Raw genomic sequence first — 19,056 nt, forward strand, 5'->3', positions numbered from 1 at the left:
ACCTGACCCCTCTGCTGCACTTACTGTTGAAGAGCTGCCTTGTAGCCCCTTTATATAAAGGCAGAAAACTGGTTCCACTTGGGTCAAACCCAAAAATGAGTTGTTCCTACAGAGAAGGATGGAGCATGGGCGAGAAGAGCAGATGATTCCATTCTAGGGGAAGCCTTCCAGAAGCTTAAGGTGAAGATAGGAGTGTGTACTCCATGCAGTAAAACATTCATCTTAACTGTGCTCATACATGGACACTGAGCACTGAAATAGGGCACAAAAGCTTGGTGGAACACGTTAACACTTCTTTCTAATTGCACTGCTTGTACCTGATGGGTGTGTCTGGCATTGGAGTAGTCCCTTCTTTAAAATTGTGCTGTGAATTGGACCTTTTGACTCCAGTTTCTAACTCAGGGTTCTTCTCTTTCTGATTACTTCAACCCTCCCAGGAAAACCAGTGGCCTATATGCCTTATGCTGAGGTCAAGAGAATAGAACAGGAAGCACAAGTGCAAAATCCAGTCACAAGGTCAGCATCACCCTACAGGTTATCTCCAAGAGAAGTCAATAAAGCCTCTCCCCAGCCTGAGATGAATGCGGCTCGCTACAGTGTCCCTCCAGGTAAAGATTTGGAGCATCAAATTATTCTCTAAGCACTTTGGGAGTTAATAGAAGAAAGATCATTTTCTGTGTGTGCATGTGAATAGGTGCTCACTGTTTTTCTAGCCCAGTGAGGCTGTACTGTGCTATTTCTGTTCACACTGCAGTGTTTAATGTACAATTTTCCCCCTCAAGTTCTCCAGCCGGCCCCTCACCAGGTGATAACCAATATTCCTGAAGGAGTTCGCCTGCCCACAACCAGACCCACCAGACCACCACCACCTCTCATTCCATCCTCCAAAACCAGTGTGCCATCAGAAAAACCTTCCTTCATCATGGGAGGCTCGATCTCACAAGTAAGAGAGTTATTATTTGAAAATCTGTCTTATGTCAATTTTTTTTGCCCTTTCTCCAATCTTCAACTTTTTGTACTCAGTTATGGAGTCACAGCATTAACCCTTAAGACCTACCTATACATATCATTCTAAAAGTGCAAATGAGCTTTAGAAATTGAACATTTACTCACATTAAGGGCATGGACATGCAGTTTAGGTGACCTGCATCTCCAAACTACCAGTGACACTCCACTTCTGCTGCTCTGTGCTTTGGGACATGGCAGTGGGGCACTGTAGCATTTCCAATTGGGATCACAGTAGTTTCAGCATTCTCCTTCAAAGGGAGATGTGAGTCCTCATTCCAGAAACAAGAATTAACATCTATTTGTTGTTTCAGGGAACACCTGGCACTTATTTAACATCCCACAGTCAAGCTTCCTATGCCCAAGAAACTGCAAAGCCATCAGTGGGTTCTATATCCCTTGGGCTGCCAAGGCAGCAAGAGTCAGCCAAATCTGGTAAGGAAAGAAAAGCTGACATGTTTTATACAGACTATTTAATGATCCATAATTAGAGGAAATTAAAAAAACTCAACCTTTTTCTCTTTCTTCTCCTCAATAGCTTCTCTGCCCTATATCAAACAAGAAGAATTCTCACCCAGAAGCCAGAATTCCCAACCTGAGGGACTCCTGGTCAGGGCACAACACGAAAGTGTGGTGCGAGGTAAGGAAAGTCACACAGATTAAAAAACTCTTGTCAGAGCCTGAGAAAACCAAGAGAATTAACTGCTGAAGTGTTATTTTAAAGTATTCTATGATTATATAAGTATCATAAGATTACAGGGTTAATTTCTTCCCTGTTTTCCAAGGCATGTGTATTTGTAGCTGGCTCCTCCTGTCTGCATGGCTCACTTAAAAATATTTGTTATGAGCCATGCCAATTTCAAAATAAAGCTGCTCACTACAGCAAATCCATCAAAACAAAATACATTAACTGCTGTGAGTTAATGCTGTAAAATACTTATAGTCTGTAAAAGGTTATGTTAAAAGAGGAAGTAGCCTAACTGCCTCATATGCCAGCTGTTAAATTGAAATTTCCCCTGTATTTTAATGTATACTAACAGTTCTCAATAGAATTTTTAATTATTTCAAATGGAGTGGATTTTATTTATTCTCTCGTTTATCAGGATGTCTTTATTTCAAATCAGGTACCACAACGATACAGGAGGGGAGTATAACACGAGGAACTCCAACTAATAAAGTTTCAGTTGAGACCATTCCTTCTTTGAGAGGCTCCATAACTCAGGTATTTTATCTTCCACTGCTGGGAAGGCTGTAGCAAAACAGATCTTCATCTTCAGACTATCATTGTGAATGTATTTGCATGTCTGAAAAAGTGAATTATTATCACAGTGTAGGAACTGCCTTGGGAAAAGAACTTCCAATCCAATCAGATGTTCAAACCTCACTCTTGCTGAAGTCAGCATTACCATGATTTCATCTTCATATATATGAGTTTTCAAGCCTTTTAAGTAATACCAGAGCCTTTGGTAAACATAACTGAGGGCAACTTTCCTGAAAATTGCATCACACCTGAATTCAAATATTCAAACCAAGTGTAACCAGTCTTGTGCAGATTCTATTTAAATCCAAGAAGGGAAATTCAGGCCTTTTGTCCTACCATTTTAAATGTCGTTGTTTTGGTTGGTTTGACATCCCTTTGTACATAGAACAATTGCCTTAATTCTGCTTTGAGATGGGAAGGGGAGGTTTCATTGCTTTGGACAGAAATAAAACCTAATGGCACCATGTGGTATATGTTATCTTCCCCCCAAATGGTATTTATAGGTTAAATGTTCCAGGTTGTGAAATACACTGGTAATATTGTTTAACAAGGTAGCAGAAATAATCTCACTCCTATTTAGGTTAAGTGTCTATAGTAGAGGCAGAAGTTTAAGCCATACTTGATTTGGTTTTATAGCCCTGAAAAGTTCTTTTGGTGGTGTTGTATTTTGCCTTCACTCCTGCCTGTTCCCTAAAGACTCAGGGGCTGTGAGTTGATTGCTGTGCTGGCTTTGCTCACAGGGTACCCCGGCTCTGGCCCAGCCCGGCATCGCCGCCGACGCGCTGCTGAAGGGAACCATCACCCGCCTGGCCACCGAGGACAGCAGCCCGGAGAAGTGCAGGGAGGAGGCCTCAGCCAAGGGCCATGTCATTTATGAAGGCAAAAGTGGGCATATTCTGTCTTATGATGGTGAGTATTTGTGTGTTCTGCCTGATGAAAGTCTGGTTCTGCTTTGATAACCCATAGCTGAAGTGTTTCTGCTTCCAAGGAGATGCATGTTAAAAATATAGTTCAGCTATTCCTTTGCTATTTATTGAATTGTATTGAGAAAGGGTAAATAACCAGGTTTGAAATGACCTGTATTAAAATAAAAATAAATGTATCATGTAACTTTAAACTTCAGTTGAAATATTGATAAATTAGTAACTTAACAAGTAACTTTTGGACAAACTGTAAAGTATCTTTTTAAAATTGATATTTAATGTTACAATATTATATTGAAGTTGTGTTGTTTAAATATTAATGACCTGTGGCCTGATTAATGTCATACTCATGTGTCCTTTTTTGTTGTGCACATTTCCTGACCACACTCTTGTACATTTTGCCAGCTATTAAAAATGTCCGTGAAGGAACAAGGAGCCCCAGAACTGCTCATGAAATTGGTTTAAAGAGAACCTATGATACAATGGAAGGAAATATAAAGCAGGGAATGTCACTGAGGGAGTCTCCAGGGTCTGCACCACTGGAAGGTAAAAACAGCTGCTTCCAAGGTGTCTTATCTTTTATTCATTGATGTAAGAGCATTTAGAGTTTTTTTAGGGTGCAGACTAACAGAGAAGTTATATTTAAATCACACTAATGACCAAATCCATGCAATAACACTGCACTTGGAAACAGGACTGGGAGTAGATCCCAGTTTTCTGTTTTACTACAGCTGCTGCTACTGCAGGTGGCACTTCTGTTCTCAGCACATCTGACAGATGTCCCTGGCTCTTCAGAGTCCCAGTGTCCTGTGGAGCTCAAACACTGGGTCACACCAGCACAGCCTCTGCCACACCCTTTAGTTAAATATTGGTATCACACTGCCCTGACCTTATGCATTCCTGCAAAAAACCTCTTTGAACTGCAGGATCCTGCTTCAGGGCATCCCTAGTGCTGTGGTGTTTTTAATAAGCTGGAATCAAACAAAGCCTGCAGAGGCCAAGGCAGGTCATGATATAACTTCTCTGTCTGTTTTGTAAAAATACAAATGCAAGGAAATGTTTCCTGCCTCAACCATGGAGCCTGGCTCCTTAAAAGCATTTTGTCCCATTTTTGGGTAGCCCTTGGATACTATTTTGTGGACATGTCCACAGATGGAACAAGGTGAATGTGAGGTTTGTAGGCTGCACACAGAAATTCAGTGTTGCCTCTAAGTTGCTGCTCTGGTACTTCCGTGCTTTGTCTCATCAGCGACATATTTTCTGTCTTCAAACTGTGAAAAATTGTGAGTGTTTTGAGCACTTTGTTTAGATTCTTACTGTAGGCACAGTAAATTCATCTCTTCCCCAATGATTCAGTATGAACTTTGATCATTTGGAGCATGCTGAGACATATTTTGGATTTTTTTTTCTTGGTTCCACTTCCCACCACAAACACCTTTCTTTCTAGGCAAGGAAAGTGGAGTGTGAGAAAAGCAGTGACTGCTTTTTAAACAAAGGTTAAGTTTAATTATAAAAAGCACCTCCTGTTTTCTAAATATGTTAAAACTTGCAACTATGCAATAGCACAAATACTTGAACTGAAAGATTATTTTTTTAGGGCAGGAGGTGTTTATAACATGTTGCTGCAATGCCTGGCATACTGAGGCTTGGCCCTCTGGGCACTGCCAGGGTACAGATAGCATCTCTCATGTGTGAGAAGGAGGAGGTTTGCTGGTTTGGAGGTTGGATTTTTTTTAGCACTTCTTCCCTAAATTACTTTCATTTTAATTTTAGGTTTAATCTGCCGAGCGCTGCCTCGGGGTAGCCCACACGCTGAACTAAAGGAGAGAACAGTCTTGTCTGGCTCTATAATGCAAGGTGAGGTATTGCAGGCTAAGAAAGGGGAGCATTAATTAAGCCTCAAAAATCTGGATTTCTCAACCTTAAAGTTCATATTAACTGTGAGAGCTGTGTTAAAGGTGGAGCTTTTTTTATGCAAAGTTTTCAGAGCATAAATCAGCAGCTTTTTTATATGCTGTGCTCAAAGCTAGTCTGTAAATATAGATTTTATTTCTTATTGGAAAATAGACTTTTTAATATGAATATTTGTTAATTAGCACTTTATTGAACACTAACAACTCTGCAGATGTATTTATTTCTTTTGTTTCAGCACCTGAAATAACATGGGAGATTTTCTGTAATATATTTTTCATTGTTATTTTTGTGATGATTTTTTTTGACTTCGAGTACCTTACCACAAACTACAACAAACCAAAATGTCACTGTTACATGTAATTAGTTACTCTACTTATGAAAAAAGAGACTTAGCAGCTATTAATACCAGTCATGTGACCCTTTCTTTCTATAAAAGGCACACCAAGAGCAACAGCTGAAAGTTTTGAAGAAGGTTTGAAGTACCCCAAGCAGATCAAGAGAGAGTCACCTCCCATCAGGACGTTTGAAGGAGCCATCACCAAGGGCAAACCCTACGATGGGGTCACCACCATAAAGGAGATGGGTCGCTCCATCCACGAGATCCCCAGGCAGGACCTCTTAAGCCAAGAGAGTCGCAAGACTCCTGAAATGGTGCAGACAACCAGGCCAATCATAGAAGGCTCCATATCTCAGGTAAATACAGAAGGCACTGTTACACTCACACAGGAGTCAATCAGCTCAGGCTGTGCGAGTTTTTTCCACAACATGACCTTAACCCGAACTTTTCCTCCTTTTCAGGGCACACCCATAAAATATGAAAGCAACTCTGGCCAGTCTGCCATCAAACACAATGTAAAATCTTTAATCACTGGACCAAGCAAGCTGCCCCGGGGAATGCCTCAGCTGGAAATGGTGCCAGAAAACGTGAAGGTGGTGGAGCGAGGAAAATACGAAGATGTGAAGACCGGGGATGCCGTGCGGTCCCGTCACACGTCCGTAGTCAGCTCTGGTCCCTCTGTTCTCAGGTCAACCCTTCATGAAACTCCCAAATCACAGCTGAGCCCTGGGATTTATGATGATACAAATGCTCGGAGGACACCTGTGAACTATCAGAGTCCAATGTCCAGGAGTTCACCTATGATGAATAGAGTTAGTGAGGGTATGTCATTCCTGTCCACAGTAAGACAAAAAATGTTTATTCTTTGAATTTTTTATGTACTCCATTCTTCTTAATTTTATTCTAGTGGCTTGTCTCAATTTGGAAGTTGGCTAGAATGAATTTTAGAAGGCTGTAAGCTGTTAACTGAAATAAGAAAATTAAAATATGCCATAATAGAAGAGGGAAATAGAAATGCAATTCAGTCTTAATTTGCATTTGATTATGGATCACATTGAAAGTGATACCTACAAGGATAATGTTTTAAGGGCAGAACCTGTTCCTGATTTTAAAATGTCTAGATGAGGAAGATGTTTTAGTGAAGTGTAAATAATCTTAAAGTACATTCTTTCAGCAGAAGTGTTTTGTGATATAAAATATTCTGTGCTTTGTTGTATTGCAGCCATTGAAATGTTCCTTGGGAACCAGTGTATTTTTACATTACATTTTCAATAGAGAAATAGGCATTTTATTAACTTGGGTTTTTCATTGCTTTTAGCTGGAGTATCTTCTGGGAAGTCAGCAAATCATGAAAGGAAGAACACACTCACTCCAACACAGAGGGAGAGTGTGCCAGCAAAATCCCCAGTCCCAGGGGTTGATCCTGTAGTGGCTCACAGTCCTTTTGACCCTCACCACAGAGGAGCAACTCCTGAAGTCTACAGGGGTCACCTCCCTCCCCATTTAGATCCTGCTATGCCATTTCACAGGGCTCTGGATCCTGGTAAATACATTTGTGTTGGCTTTTTTCAGTTTTAGAAATACTGTGAGCTTTGATGCACAGAAAGGGTACCTTTATAAGGCAGTTACCAGTGGCCATATATCATTTATAAGGTTATAAGGTTATAAGTAAAGTTATAGGGTTATATGTATTTATTGCTATTATTTGATATCAGTTTAGATCGAACTGAGATAATGAGTAAATTAGTATTGTATAATGCTGTAACTTGCCTTCAGAGCTGCCTGAAATTTGCTTCTGTTTTGTTGAAAAGTTCATAGTATTTATAGAAAAGTATTCATGGAATGTATTAAAAGCCCTCAGGAAAGCTTTGCAAAGAAGGATGTGGAAGAGGCTAGAGAATGAAAGTGTAACTCTATATAATTATATATAGACATATATTCTATATAAGACCTCTGTTCAAGACTGATTATTTTCACTGAAGGATTATCAGGTGATATTAAATACAGTGACTTCCTTTTAACCTATCCCTCAGTTTACTGTGGGATAAATGCTTCTGTGAGGTATTTTCTAAGTTCTTTAGGTATTTCAGCCTTTTACATTTTCAGAATTTCAGGATTTACAGTTGTATTAAAGTCATCTCTCCTAGTCTGGATTGTTTAGCACTTTCAGTGTGCATGCAGTGCAGAAATTCAATATAACACCAGTGTTAAAATGCTATTTTCACTCATTTGCCACCAACTAGAGAGACTTGACAGGACCTCTCATTGAAGCTTTGCAAACACTTTGTGGTGATGTTTGCAGGGGTCCCAGGATGAGGAAAGATGAGAATTTTGACTCAATGTCTCAGAAGAGTGATTTATTATTTTATTATATAAATTATATTAAAAGAAAATGATATATTAAAGCTATACTAAAAGAAAGGATTCCATCAGAAGGCTAGCAAGGAAAGGAAAGGAATGATAATAAAATCTTGTGACTGACCAGAGAGTCTGAGACTGCTGGTGTTTGATTGGCCATTAATTAAAAAAAAACACACGAGACCAATCACAGATGCACCTGTTGCATTCCACAGCAGCAAATAATTATTGTTTACATTTCATTTCTGAGGCCTCTCAGCTTCTCAGGAGAAAAGATCCTAATAAAAGAATTTTTCATAAAATATGTCCACGACAACACCTGAACATTTTATTTAAACCAGAATCATCCTGCTTCCTAAATGCCTCCTTTTCCCTCCTGTCACCCTCAGCTGCTGCTGCTTACCTGTTCCAAAGGCAGCTGTCCCCCACGCCGGGGTACCCCAGCCAGTACCAGCTGTACGCCATGGAGAACACGCGCCAGACCATCCTCAACGACTACATCACCTCCCAGCAGATGCAAGTCAACCTCCGGCCCGATGTCACCAGGGGATTGTCCCCCAGGGAGCAAACTCTGGCACTCCCTTATGCAGGAGCACGAGGTGGGCCTGCTTCTCTTTCTGTAATCCTCTTTGGCTGTGCCAGCTGTGGTTTGGATGCACTGATACAAGGCTGCGTGTGTAAATGTGTTCATACTGTAGGGATTGTGGATGTCTGACAGCTCGTTTGGAAACTGCCTTTTGTGGAAAGGAAAACCACCTCTATAATCAATATTTTTAAGGAGGAGTCTCTGAGAGTTACTAGTGTTTAAGAGCCAGATTGTTTTCTACTTGTTTAAATTGATGATCAGAATCATATTAGCTCACCATCAACTTCAGAAAAGAGAATGATATCAAAATGATTACTTCTTCAAAAAGAATATAAAAGCAACAGCCAGAAGTATAATGTTTGTGATAACAGTGCTGATTGTTTTATTTTTTGCGTAATACCTAAAATTGCTAAAAGATGGGATTTTTGAATAGAAGTGAAGTGCATTTCCCCAAAGGGCAATTAAAGGGAGTGCTACAAATGCAAATTCTGACTTTGTATGTTCCTAAATTGCTGATTGCCAGATTTAAGAGAGTATAACCAGCTGGAATATAGCTCTACACTTGCCTTATTCTTGTATTTTCTCCACCAAACATTCATTGCTGATTGTGTAGACCGTGTCCTGGAGTGGCCATTCTCACATGTGTCATCTCCTGACAGGAATCATTGACCTGAACAATATGGCCCCCACTATCTTAGTGCCTCATCCTGGAGGAACCAGCACCCCGCCCATGGAGAGAATCACATACATCCCTGGCACCCAGCTTACCTTCCCTCCCAGGCCTTACAACCCTGCTTCTCTGTCACCAGGTAAGAGCTCTCATGGCTTGGTGATGGCTTTAATTGTCTGACATGCTGAGAGAATTGACCATCTTTATTCAGCTTTCATTAATGCCATCTTTTGATGTTTTCTCAGGGGATGCTTTTTGCATGCACCTCCCAATTGGATAGCACAGGGGTTTTGATGATCTCCTGTGTAGTTACATTAGAAGCACTGTCAAATTCTGAATTTGCCTCATTCTGTCAGGTCTTTATTTATAGTAATTTGATTGTAATTCACTTACCCCACTTTACATGTGTTGAAGGGTAGAATTGAGGTCTAGAAGCTGCGTAGTTTCTAACTGTATAGCAACCACTTTAGTAAAAGGCTTTTGAGCCTTCCACTGTCACTGTATGTTAAGCTTTTGTCCTCCTAGATAAGTGAATAGTCTTGAGTGGAATTAAAATGTATTTGGGAAATTTTGCTGCAAGTGTATGGCAAAATATATAGGCAAGCGTTTACATTGCCATGCTTCACTTAAGTAAATTCTTTTCTCCTTCATTTTACCTTGTGGACCTTCCAGGACACCCCACACACCTGGCAGCTTCTGCAGCTGCAAATGCTGAAAGGGAACGGGAAAGGGAAAGGGAGAAGGAACGGGAAAGGGAGAGGGAACGAGAACGAGAGCGGGAAAGAGAGCGAGAACGAGAGAGGGAGAGAATCACCTCAGTCCCTGCTGAACTCTATCTCCGACCAGGTGAGGGCACATGGACACACTTGGATCACTTGTCTTGTACACTGTAACTGTTCATTTTATGCAGTCACTGTTAGCAAACACCATTTCCAGTTTGCTTTTACTCTGCACTTCAGGCAGGTTCCTGTTGCCCAGCAGTTCTGGTCATAATTGCAACTTCTGGAACTTTCTCTCAAAGCCATGCAGCACCTAAAGAGGAGTGAATCCTCGTTGTCACTGGCACAGCTTGCATGTCATTTAGAGCATTGTGAACAAGTTTAAATCATTAATACGTACCATCACATCCAGAGTGGTGGAGAGAGCTGGGAGGGGATGAGGAGTCAGCATTGATACGGAGACCTGCATTGTTACAAGAGTATCCAGAGTGGTGGAGACAACTGGGAAGGGATGTGGAAACACTGATTTACAGTGTTAACACTGGTGTAAGAGTAATCATTTATTTTGGTTTGTTCCCCTCCGCTCTGTTCTGCAGGTGCAGAGCAGCCTGGCAGACCCGGCAGTCACGGATACGTCCGGTCCCCATCCCCCTCTGTCAGAAGCCAGGAAAACATTCTGCAGCAAAGGCCAAGTATATTCCAAGGAACCAATGGGACAAGTGTAATCACACCTTTGGATCCTGCTGCTCAGCTACGTATCATGTATGTTTTAGAAGTTAACGCGGCACAGATATCTGTTCTAATATTTCAGCTTATTAAAAAGTGCTTTTAGGGTTAAGGATATTTCACTATAAGAAATATAGTGGATTATTGGATATATCAGAGCATTTTCATCAGTGCATTTTTGGGTATAAATTAGTGTCAGGAAAGCTTTGCTTTATTGTGTTCATGGCTCTAGTTCTTTCCATGTGATGTAATTGAGGCTATTCAATGTTTGCCCACAGGCAGCTCACCCCTGGAGCTCCCTCTATCACTCAAGGCTTGCCAGCTTCCCGTTACAACACTGCTGCTGATGCCCTGGCAGCACTCGTGGATGCTGCAGCCTCTGCTCCTCAGATGGAAGTTGCCAAAGCAAAGGAGAATAAGCACGAAGGAACCAGGATAGAAGAGAACATGGGCCGCAGGTCAGCTGTGGTGACTGACCAGCAGCAGATGGAGCAGAAGAGCCTGGAGGTAGAAAAGAGGCCTGTGCAGTGCCCCTATACATCTGCCAATTACTCTGGTGGCAAGTCCCAGGGACAGACTTCATCAGTAGTCTATTCAGAGGCTGGTAAAGAGAAAGGACCTCCTCCTAAATCCAGGTACGAGGAAGAGCTGAGAACTCGAGGAAAGACCACAATTACTGCTGCTAACTTCATAGATGTGATCATCACTCGCCAGATTGCTTCAGACAAGGATGCTCGAGATAGGGGCTCTCAAAGTTCAGATTCTTCCAGTAGTTGTACGTATCTTAGTAACTCTCTACTTCTTTGCTGTCTGTCTTAGCCTTTAGGGAAATGATGTGAAATGATTCAGATGTTTAATGATAAAATATTCAGCTCTGCAAAGCAGAAACACTTGATAAACAAATACAGTTTTTCCATATAGTTACTCTTGCAAAATCAGAGTTGTTTGCTTTATTCAGATTCCATGCTACAGCATGAATGCAGGATCATAAGAGTAACCTTTTCAGAAGTCAGGAAACTGAAAATTACTTGGTTTATGTGACAACACTACATTTTCATGGAAGTATTTGTATCACCATGGTTATCGTGAGAAGGCAACAGTGTTTTGACTTTCATTCACTGGTGCCATTTTACTGGAAGCACTGGTGTTGCTAAGTATAGGCAACAAAAATTCTCTGTCATATTTACATCTTATTCTACCACCTTTGCTTGATAATCAGTGTCCTCACACCGGTATGAAGCTCCTGGAGATGCCATTGAGGTGATCAGCCCTGCAAATTCACCTGTACCTGCTCAAGAGAAGCTGCAGCCCTATCAACAAGAGACACCCAAACCAAGCCAGGCAGAGAGTAAGTTCATCTGCATGTGGAAATATTCTCACAGTCACCTTTTTTAGATTTGTAAGCACAGAAGTTTCAGGCCTTGAAGCTTAACAGAGTGACCTTTTCTGTTTCAAGCAGCTGACCCCAACAGGCTGTACGAGGGCCCCATTCACCGCTACAGGACACAACAGGAGCCCCCCTCACCCCAGCAGCCTCCACCTCCCTCTTCCCAGGCAGAGGGGATGGCACACGTGCCCAAGACCCATCGGCTCATCACCCTTGCTGATCACATCTGTGTAGGTTTTATTATTGTGGCTTTTATTTGGGAGTATTAAAAAATATTGTATCTGAATTTATACCCTCATTTGTTGCCATCAGGCTCATCTAGTTCATGAATACCTACACTGTGGCCAATGTCTGACCAAGATCTCTTTTCTATTTCTTTTGGTGACATCCAGCAAATTATCACACAAGACTTTGCTAGAAACCAAGCAGCTTCTCAGGCCTCTTTGCAGCCTCCCACCACTACATTCCAGAATTCCACCCCTGCTCCAACGCCTGTTTCTGGCCGGGCAAAGACCTCGAGCCGCTACAGCCCCGAGGCGCAGCCACAGCCCGTGCACCACCAGCGGCCAGGGGCCAGAGTGTCCCCTGAGAACCTCTCTGACAAGGCCAGGGGAAGGTAATGCAGGGATTCAGTCTAACTGCCAGTTTAATTGATGCCCAGATATGATGTTGATATAAAATAGTGCAGTAATCTTGGTGGAGATTGGAAGTAAAGGCACCTTTCAGTCTTATTTTTAGGCAAAGTCTGTCTCCTACTCTTTCACCAATTGCTTGGCTCCATAACATAACTTATAACTGTTTTCCCTTTGCAACTTCTCCTAATTTCCAGTCTTTAGACAGCTGAAAACATGTAATAACTTAAAACTTACCAGAGTTGTTATGGACAATGCATTGTCATCTTTTAAAGATCACCAAGCTTATTAAAGCATGTAACATGTAACTATACGTAAGCAGTTATGTAGGAACTGTAAAATTACATTAACTACTGCTGTACATGCATTGAGAGTAATTATCTGTTCTCTGAATTGTGGATGTAGGCCTGGAAAATCTCCAGAGAGGAGTCACGTCCCCTCAGAGCCCTACGAGCCAATCTCGCCACCTCAGGTCCCGGTTGTACATGAGAAACAGGAAAATGTTCTTTTGCTTTCCCAAAGAACTGAGCCTACTGAACAGAGGTAGGTGTAAAACTGACTTTTAAAAACATAATTCTGAATCTTTGTGCTGCAAACTGTGTCTTTGTTAAAGAGCAGTTCAACTGACCTTCCTCTGGTGCCACAGGCAAGTTGTTAATCACTGTCAGTCCTTCTGCACTAACATCCAAAACTTGAAATCTGGGAGGTGCTTTGGGAAGGCTGAGGGAAAGGTCACATGTTGGTGCTCTGTCTTAAGTTTCTTGGTGCAAGCAGAGTGTTCTGTGTCACATCTGAGAGAATGTTAGAGTGAAACTCCTCGTGGTTGCCAGTTCTGTAAAACTGAAGTGAGTTTTGAGAAAGGTCACAGTTTTTATTAAATCAGTCACTCTTCTCTGCCTGCTTGGATTCCTGGATACTGTCCTGGTGGAGAGGGGAGGAACCCAGGCTTCCAGCACTCATGGTGCTGGAGCAGTTAATCCCTTGAAATATCACTAAGCTAAAGCAGTTCCAGGAGGAGTGAAGTGGGATGTCCATGCATGGGGCAGCCCTGTCCCAGTCTGTCAAATCTGCACCACAAAATTGCACAGCACCTTCACAGGCTCCCTGGTGGTGCTGGTGTCTGCAAACGTGTGGGAGATGCACACTGGAGTGGGTGCTCCTGTTTTGCCCTGCTGAGGAAGGAAGAGCACTCAAAGTACTTATTTAAGCCTCATCCTGGTGAAACTGATTCTAATTTTCTTGGGGTTTTCCACTCTGCAGCTGCTGCAGGGCTGTCACAGTCCATGATGGATGTTAGGTAGATGCAAAGGGATTTCCAAGAACATGGCAGGGGATATTGCACTTTTTAGAAATGCAAGGATCTTGGGCTAAGAAGTCTAGATTATTTTTTACTTCATTTTTAGATTATTTTTTCATTTACGTATGAGTTGTTTGGTTTTTTAATTCAAGCTTATTTGTCAGATTGCTGCTGCTTAAGCAAACTCAGTTATTATTGAGCCCCCCCGTGTTCATAATGACTGTTGGTGGTTTCTGCCTGTCTGCTTTTGGGAAGATTTAAATGTGCATCTTACAAGTTCTGTCTCTTTGACACCTGTTGGTCTTGGCAGGACTGACTCTCGCTCTCCAGGCAGTATCAGTTACCTGCCTTCGTTTTTCACCAAACTTGAGAACACTTCACCAATGGTAAAATCCAAGAAACAGGAGATATTTCGAAAGCTGAACTCATCTGGTGGAGGTGACTCTGACATGGGTATGCAGGACTTGCCTTTTCACTCAATTTTTCCAGCTTAAGCTTCATGTGACTTTCACCTGCAGATATCCTGACCTAAATATGATCAAATAATACAAATTAATATAAATCTATTAATATAAAATACATATAATAATTTATGACCACATAACTAGAAGGTTAGATTATTTTTTTTATATACTGTTGTATGTAGGACTGTCATATAATTTTAACACTTAATTTAAGAGGTGAAAACCACATAATTAATGAGGGAGTTGTTAAAACCTGACATTATTCTAACCATGTCTGTAATTTGCTTTGTATCAATACTATATCTTTTCCTATTTGGAAATATATCTTGTAACTAAATAGTTTGTGTTTTCTTTGCCCTTATGATTATGTCTTTTAAACAGCATTTTAATATAATTCCAGTAATGAACACTGACATTGTGGAATATGATACTAGAACTATATTTTTGCTTATTTTTTGTGCAGTAGGGCTACTGCTGATCACTTAGTGATCATCAGTTAGGAAAAATTCAGTGAAATCTTGTGTTTTTATTGCAGCAACTGCTCAGCCAGGGACTGAAATATTCAATTTGCCAGCAGTCACTACCTCAGGTAAGTTCTTCAATAAAAGAAACAACATATGTTCCAGAAAAATGTAATGTCTAACATCTTAAATTTATACTCTTTGGAGAGTCCAGTAAAAGAGGAAAATGGTCCAAATTTAAAACCTAATATCCTACATGAAAACTTATTTCCTGCACCATAAGGAAAAGCAAAATGACCAAATCTTTCCCCACACCCCTTTGTAATTTCTCAAAGATACAATTTTTGCCTCCCTTCCCACCTTTCCCTGTGTTTTCTCTTCTCTCACAGGTGCAGTCAGTTCTAGGGGTCACTCCTTTGCAGATCCTGCCAGTAATCTGGGTCTGGAGGACATTATTAGGAAAGCACTGATGGGAAACTTTGATGACAAGAGTGAGGAGCACGGGGTTGTCATGTCCCAGCCTCTCGCCGTGGCTCCGGGCAGCTCTGGCGCCGCCGTACCGGCGACTAACGAGACACGGAGGGAAGAAGCCAATCCATCCCCAAATTCAGGTATTGCAGCTTCCAAATATCCCAGGGCCTTAAAGAAAATAAATAAATCAAGGGTTTGAATAACGTAGTATCACTGAAAATCACTGTCTTTCCTCTGTAATTGGCAGAGGTGGTGTTTGCAGTTATCGTCCGGGCTTTTCCAGCAACACTGATGGAACAGGAAAAGGAGAACAGGGTGTATTAGATACCTAGAGCTTCTCAGTGCTACCTGATAATTTCTAGAAATAAACACACAGAGGCTAAAATGTGGTTGGTGAAATCTGTCCCTTCTCTTGCCAGGTGGGGCAGTCAGCAAGCAGAAGCTCATTGGCAAATCAAACAGTAGGAAGTCAAAGTCTCCAATTCCTGGGCAGGGATATTTGGGAACTGAAAGACCTTCTTCTGTCTCATCTGTACATTCAGAAGGGGACTACCACAGACAGACTCCAGTGTGGGCCTGGGAAGACAGGCCTTCATCAACAGGTGAGGAAGGGGCTTCTTTCAAATTTGTTTGTGGTCTCAGATGTTGTTCTGTAATGCTGGATACTGGCCAGAAGCTCCCACATGTGGGGGTTTTCTGCAGTGGATTTTCTGCTAATTGTCACAACCCAGGCCAACACAGATCTCTCAGAACAGCTCATCTTTTTGCCTTTTGGTGCAGGTTCCACCCAGTTTCCATACAACCCTCTGACCATGAGGATGCTGAGCAGCACCCCCCCGACCTCCATCGCCTGTGCCCCCCCGTCCATGAGCCAAGCAACCACTCACCCACAGAACAGGATCTGGGAGCGAGAGCCTGCACCACTGCTTTCAGCACAATATGAGACTCTGTCTGACAGTGATGACTGAACTATGCAGATTATTTTTGTTTTTTTTTTTTAATTTGCGGGTCAAAAAAAGAAATCTATTTTTGACTTGTGCCCACAGAGACTTTCCAAGAGAGCAAGGGCCACACAATGAAGAATTGCTGGAGAGTCCGTGAAATGCCTTCTGCACAGGCTGTGTGTGTTGGAGGATTGTGGTCGAGAAGGTTGACTTACTAAAGATAAATATGTAAAGAGTTTTTAAAAATGTGGACTATTCCTGCTCTACATCTATTTGTAAAGAAAACCATAATGTCTTTTAAATCATTCTTCTGTAAATAGAGAGTACTTTTTGCAGTGTTTTTTCCCTTGCTATAGTATCTGGTGTACTTATGTTCAAATCATTGCCTAAACTTTGGGGGTCATTTTGTAATTTTTTTTAAGCATTTTCTCCAGTGTAGAATACTCTTCATAACCCTAGCCTCCCTCTCAGCCTGACCTAACCAGAACCCCAACCTCCCAACCATCATTGCCCATTTAATGCCGTGCCACTTCCTGCAGGCATTGTGCTTTTATATTTTTTTTTCCCTAGACACACTTTCTCAGTGGTGTTCAAGCTCTTGTGAAAATGTTGATTTTTAAGACTGACCCCTTAGTGAATTCTGTACATTAACATAACTCCAGTTCGCTGGAATAAGATGATATATTTCTTTGGAATTTGAAATTCTGCCACATTGTAAATTTTTGGTGCAGTTGGTTTTCTTTAGCAACACTGCAGAAATATTATTGCATGGGTATGTTATGGTTCATTTTTAAAAGGTTAAAGAAACAAAAAAAGAACAGCTTCTGGAGGCATACCTCACTGTTATGCACACTGGGAATTTTAACTGTGCCCTAAAAGCCTATTCTTAGTGTTCTCTGTTTCTGCATTGTATGCAGTCAAAACAGGCTACTAAATTTTCTGTCGTATTTAACCACAGCAAATGGCTTTTCTGAACAGAGGCTCTGGGTGGGTTGATAAATCCTTTAAGAAGAAAAAGCTCCACATCCCAAGTTTAAATAAAACAAAGTGCTTTTATAGAATAATTGAGCAACACACGAGTCAACTACTTGGCTTCTGTTACAAGCAGTTTGAAATAGGTACTGTGATTTTTTTTTTCCTTCCTCCAATCTGATTTTAAAATCTTTATGTAATAATTATTTTGAAGTCTGCGTCCCAGTCCCTGTCCCTCTAAGCAAGCTTTTGGTGGAAGTCCTTACAAATGCTTGGCTTAACTCCTGAAGTGTGCAATACTTGTTAGGGTGATTTTTATTTTTAAATTGTATATGGTACTAGGAGAGTCTCCTTAATCGTTCATCTATCAATGCTTGCTATGATGTGCTTGTAGCTCATGTACACATCCATCCATCTGGGCAGTGATGGCACAGGCTGTCCTGACATCCATCTCCAAAAGCATCTTCATTTTATGCTGCACTGACCTCAGGAAGTGAATTCACACCTTCTGGGGTAGAAGGACTGATTCACAGATAGCACTGAGCTGGGGGATGGCGTGGTCTGTCAGATTCCAAACTGCTTTTGCATCTCATTGATCAACAGGATCTTTGCCTTGGAGTTATTTCCAGTGAGAAATATTTTGGGTTTTGATGTATTTGTGATGCGTTGTATGGAAGGTGTAATGCAGTGTGTAACCTCGAGTTGTGTGAGCTCTGCAGCCCATGGACTGTCTTGGTCCACTTACAAACAGGAAGAAGCACAGAACTATTTATCAATAGCAAATTTATTTTCAGTCCTTTAAGGAAAGCCTTTTTGCCCCAAGTGTGGGAAACAAAATTCCAAAGGAACTCATTTGGAAACTTGACACTGTTGGAAACACAGAACTATTTTGCTACTTTTTTTTAATACTGCATCACAGTGATCCATTGGCAGTCTTAAATCTCCTTACAGTCTTTCTCTGAGAAAGATTTCTCTCATCCTCCCCTCCTTTACCCTTCCAGCTTGAAGCAGTGAAGTTTTCATCCTGTTTGTAGACCTGTGCTCTTATTTTAACTTTCTTTTTTGGTTCCCACAGCAACATATACTGGAAAACGAGTTGATCTGCCCTTTTTGTAGATTTAAATTTGGAGTGGAGAGTTAAGTTCCATTCTTAAACTCACTTGTTCTCACTTTCTTAGTGTAACAAATACAATGTGAAAGAGGCATGTACAGACAAATGTCTTTGCTACCTGTACAGTAAGTGTAGCATGTTCATTGCAAAGCTTCATGTTACTGCTGCAGCAGCAGCAAGATATCCAAAGTAGGATAGTCACAATCTCCTAAGATACAGTTTGAGTGGCATTTGCACATAAAATGTTGCTGCTTTTTTTTGTTTGTTATCCGAGTTTTAACTTCTCCAGTGTAAAAACCTCTCCAGAGCCTAAGTTAGGGTTTACCACGATTCCAGTAATCTTCAAGTATGGAATTACATCTGCCCTGTTTCAAACAGGAAGGTGTTTGTAAGTCATGTTTACAAAGTGTAGTTTACTACAAATTTTTACCTGATTTCTGATCAGCGCTTTCACAATGCTTTCATCTTGATATGGTTCGTGATTCTGATATGAAATCATTTAAGACTTGAAAAACCCATGCATCATAATTTCCACACAATGTCTTCACTAGACAGTGACTTCTGGATTCAGACCAATCAATAAAGGGGATCAGTTCTCCACTTGCTTTTCCTGTGTCTCCCTTTTGTTTTGCAGCATCAGGCCAGACCCTGCTCCCAGGATGCTGCAGGGTTCCAGGTGACACTGCTGCCCTCCAAGCTCTGCTGCTTCAAACCCCAAACCCAGCACTTGAGGGAGGGTTAGCTCTAATGTGCCAGAGCCTTTCTGTCAGTACAGCCCTATTTTTATTTCTTAGCTTGCTGAGAACTAAGCTCTGTAT

The 19,056-nt window shown here is 41.4% G+C and overlaps 1 protein-coding gene across 4 annotated transcripts in view; it reads left to right on the forward strand.

Annotated features, from left to right (window-relative positions):
* Positions 1-18,838, forward strand: part of NCOR1 (nuclear receptor corepressor 1) — a 55,703-nt gene extending 36,865 nt beyond the window's left edge. For 3 of the 4 annotated variants that reach the window (XM_084219385.1, XM_084219387.1, XM_084219386.1), the window contains exons 23-47: positions 438-608; positions 783-943; positions 1,320-1,440; positions 1,544-1,645; positions 2,130-2,227; positions 3,007-3,175; positions 3,595-3,735; positions 4,963-5,046; positions 5,540-5,796; positions 5,902-6,262; positions 6,759-6,983; positions 8,188-8,397; positions 9,044-9,193; positions 9,727-9,900; positions 10,370-10,535; positions 10,778-11,274; positions 11,719-11,847; positions 11,956-12,116; positions 12,279-12,502; positions 12,924-13,061; positions 14,126-14,268; positions 14,815-14,868; positions 15,130-15,351; positions 15,631-15,813; positions 15,992-18,838. In XM_084219385.1, coding sequence (XP_084075511.1) covers positions 438-608; positions 783-943; positions 1,320-1,440; positions 1,544-1,645; positions 2,130-2,227; positions 3,007-3,175; positions 3,595-3,735; positions 4,963-5,046; positions 5,540-5,796; positions 5,902-6,262; positions 6,759-6,983; positions 8,188-8,397; positions 9,044-9,193; positions 9,727-9,900; positions 10,370-10,535; positions 10,778-11,274; positions 11,719-11,847; positions 11,956-12,116; positions 12,279-12,502; positions 12,924-13,061; positions 14,126-14,268; positions 14,815-14,868; positions 15,130-15,351; positions 15,631-15,813; positions 15,992-16,179 — 4,529 coding nt within the window. In that variant the 3' untranslated portion in view covers positions 16,180-18,838. The remainder of the gene's footprint in view (positions 1-437; positions 609-782; positions 944-1,319; positions 1,441-1,543; positions 1,646-2,129; positions 2,228-3,006; positions 3,176-3,594; positions 3,736-4,962; positions 5,047-5,539; positions 5,797-5,901; positions 6,263-6,758; positions 6,984-8,187; positions 8,398-9,043; positions 9,194-9,726; positions 9,901-10,369; positions 10,536-10,777; positions 11,275-11,718; positions 11,848-11,955; positions 12,117-12,278; positions 12,503-12,923; positions 13,062-14,125; positions 14,269-14,814; positions 14,869-15,129; positions 15,352-15,630; positions 15,814-15,991) is intronic. The other variant, XM_084219388.1, reaches the window with a different exon arrangement.
* The last annotated feature ends 218 nt before the right edge of the window (positions 18,839-19,056 follow it).

This window comes from Fringilla coelebs (assembly GCF_963513975.1).
Source record: "Fringilla coelebs genome assembly, chromosome: 20".
NCBI lineage: Eukaryota > Metazoa > Chordata > Aves > Passeriformes > Fringillidae > Fringilla > Fringilla coelebs.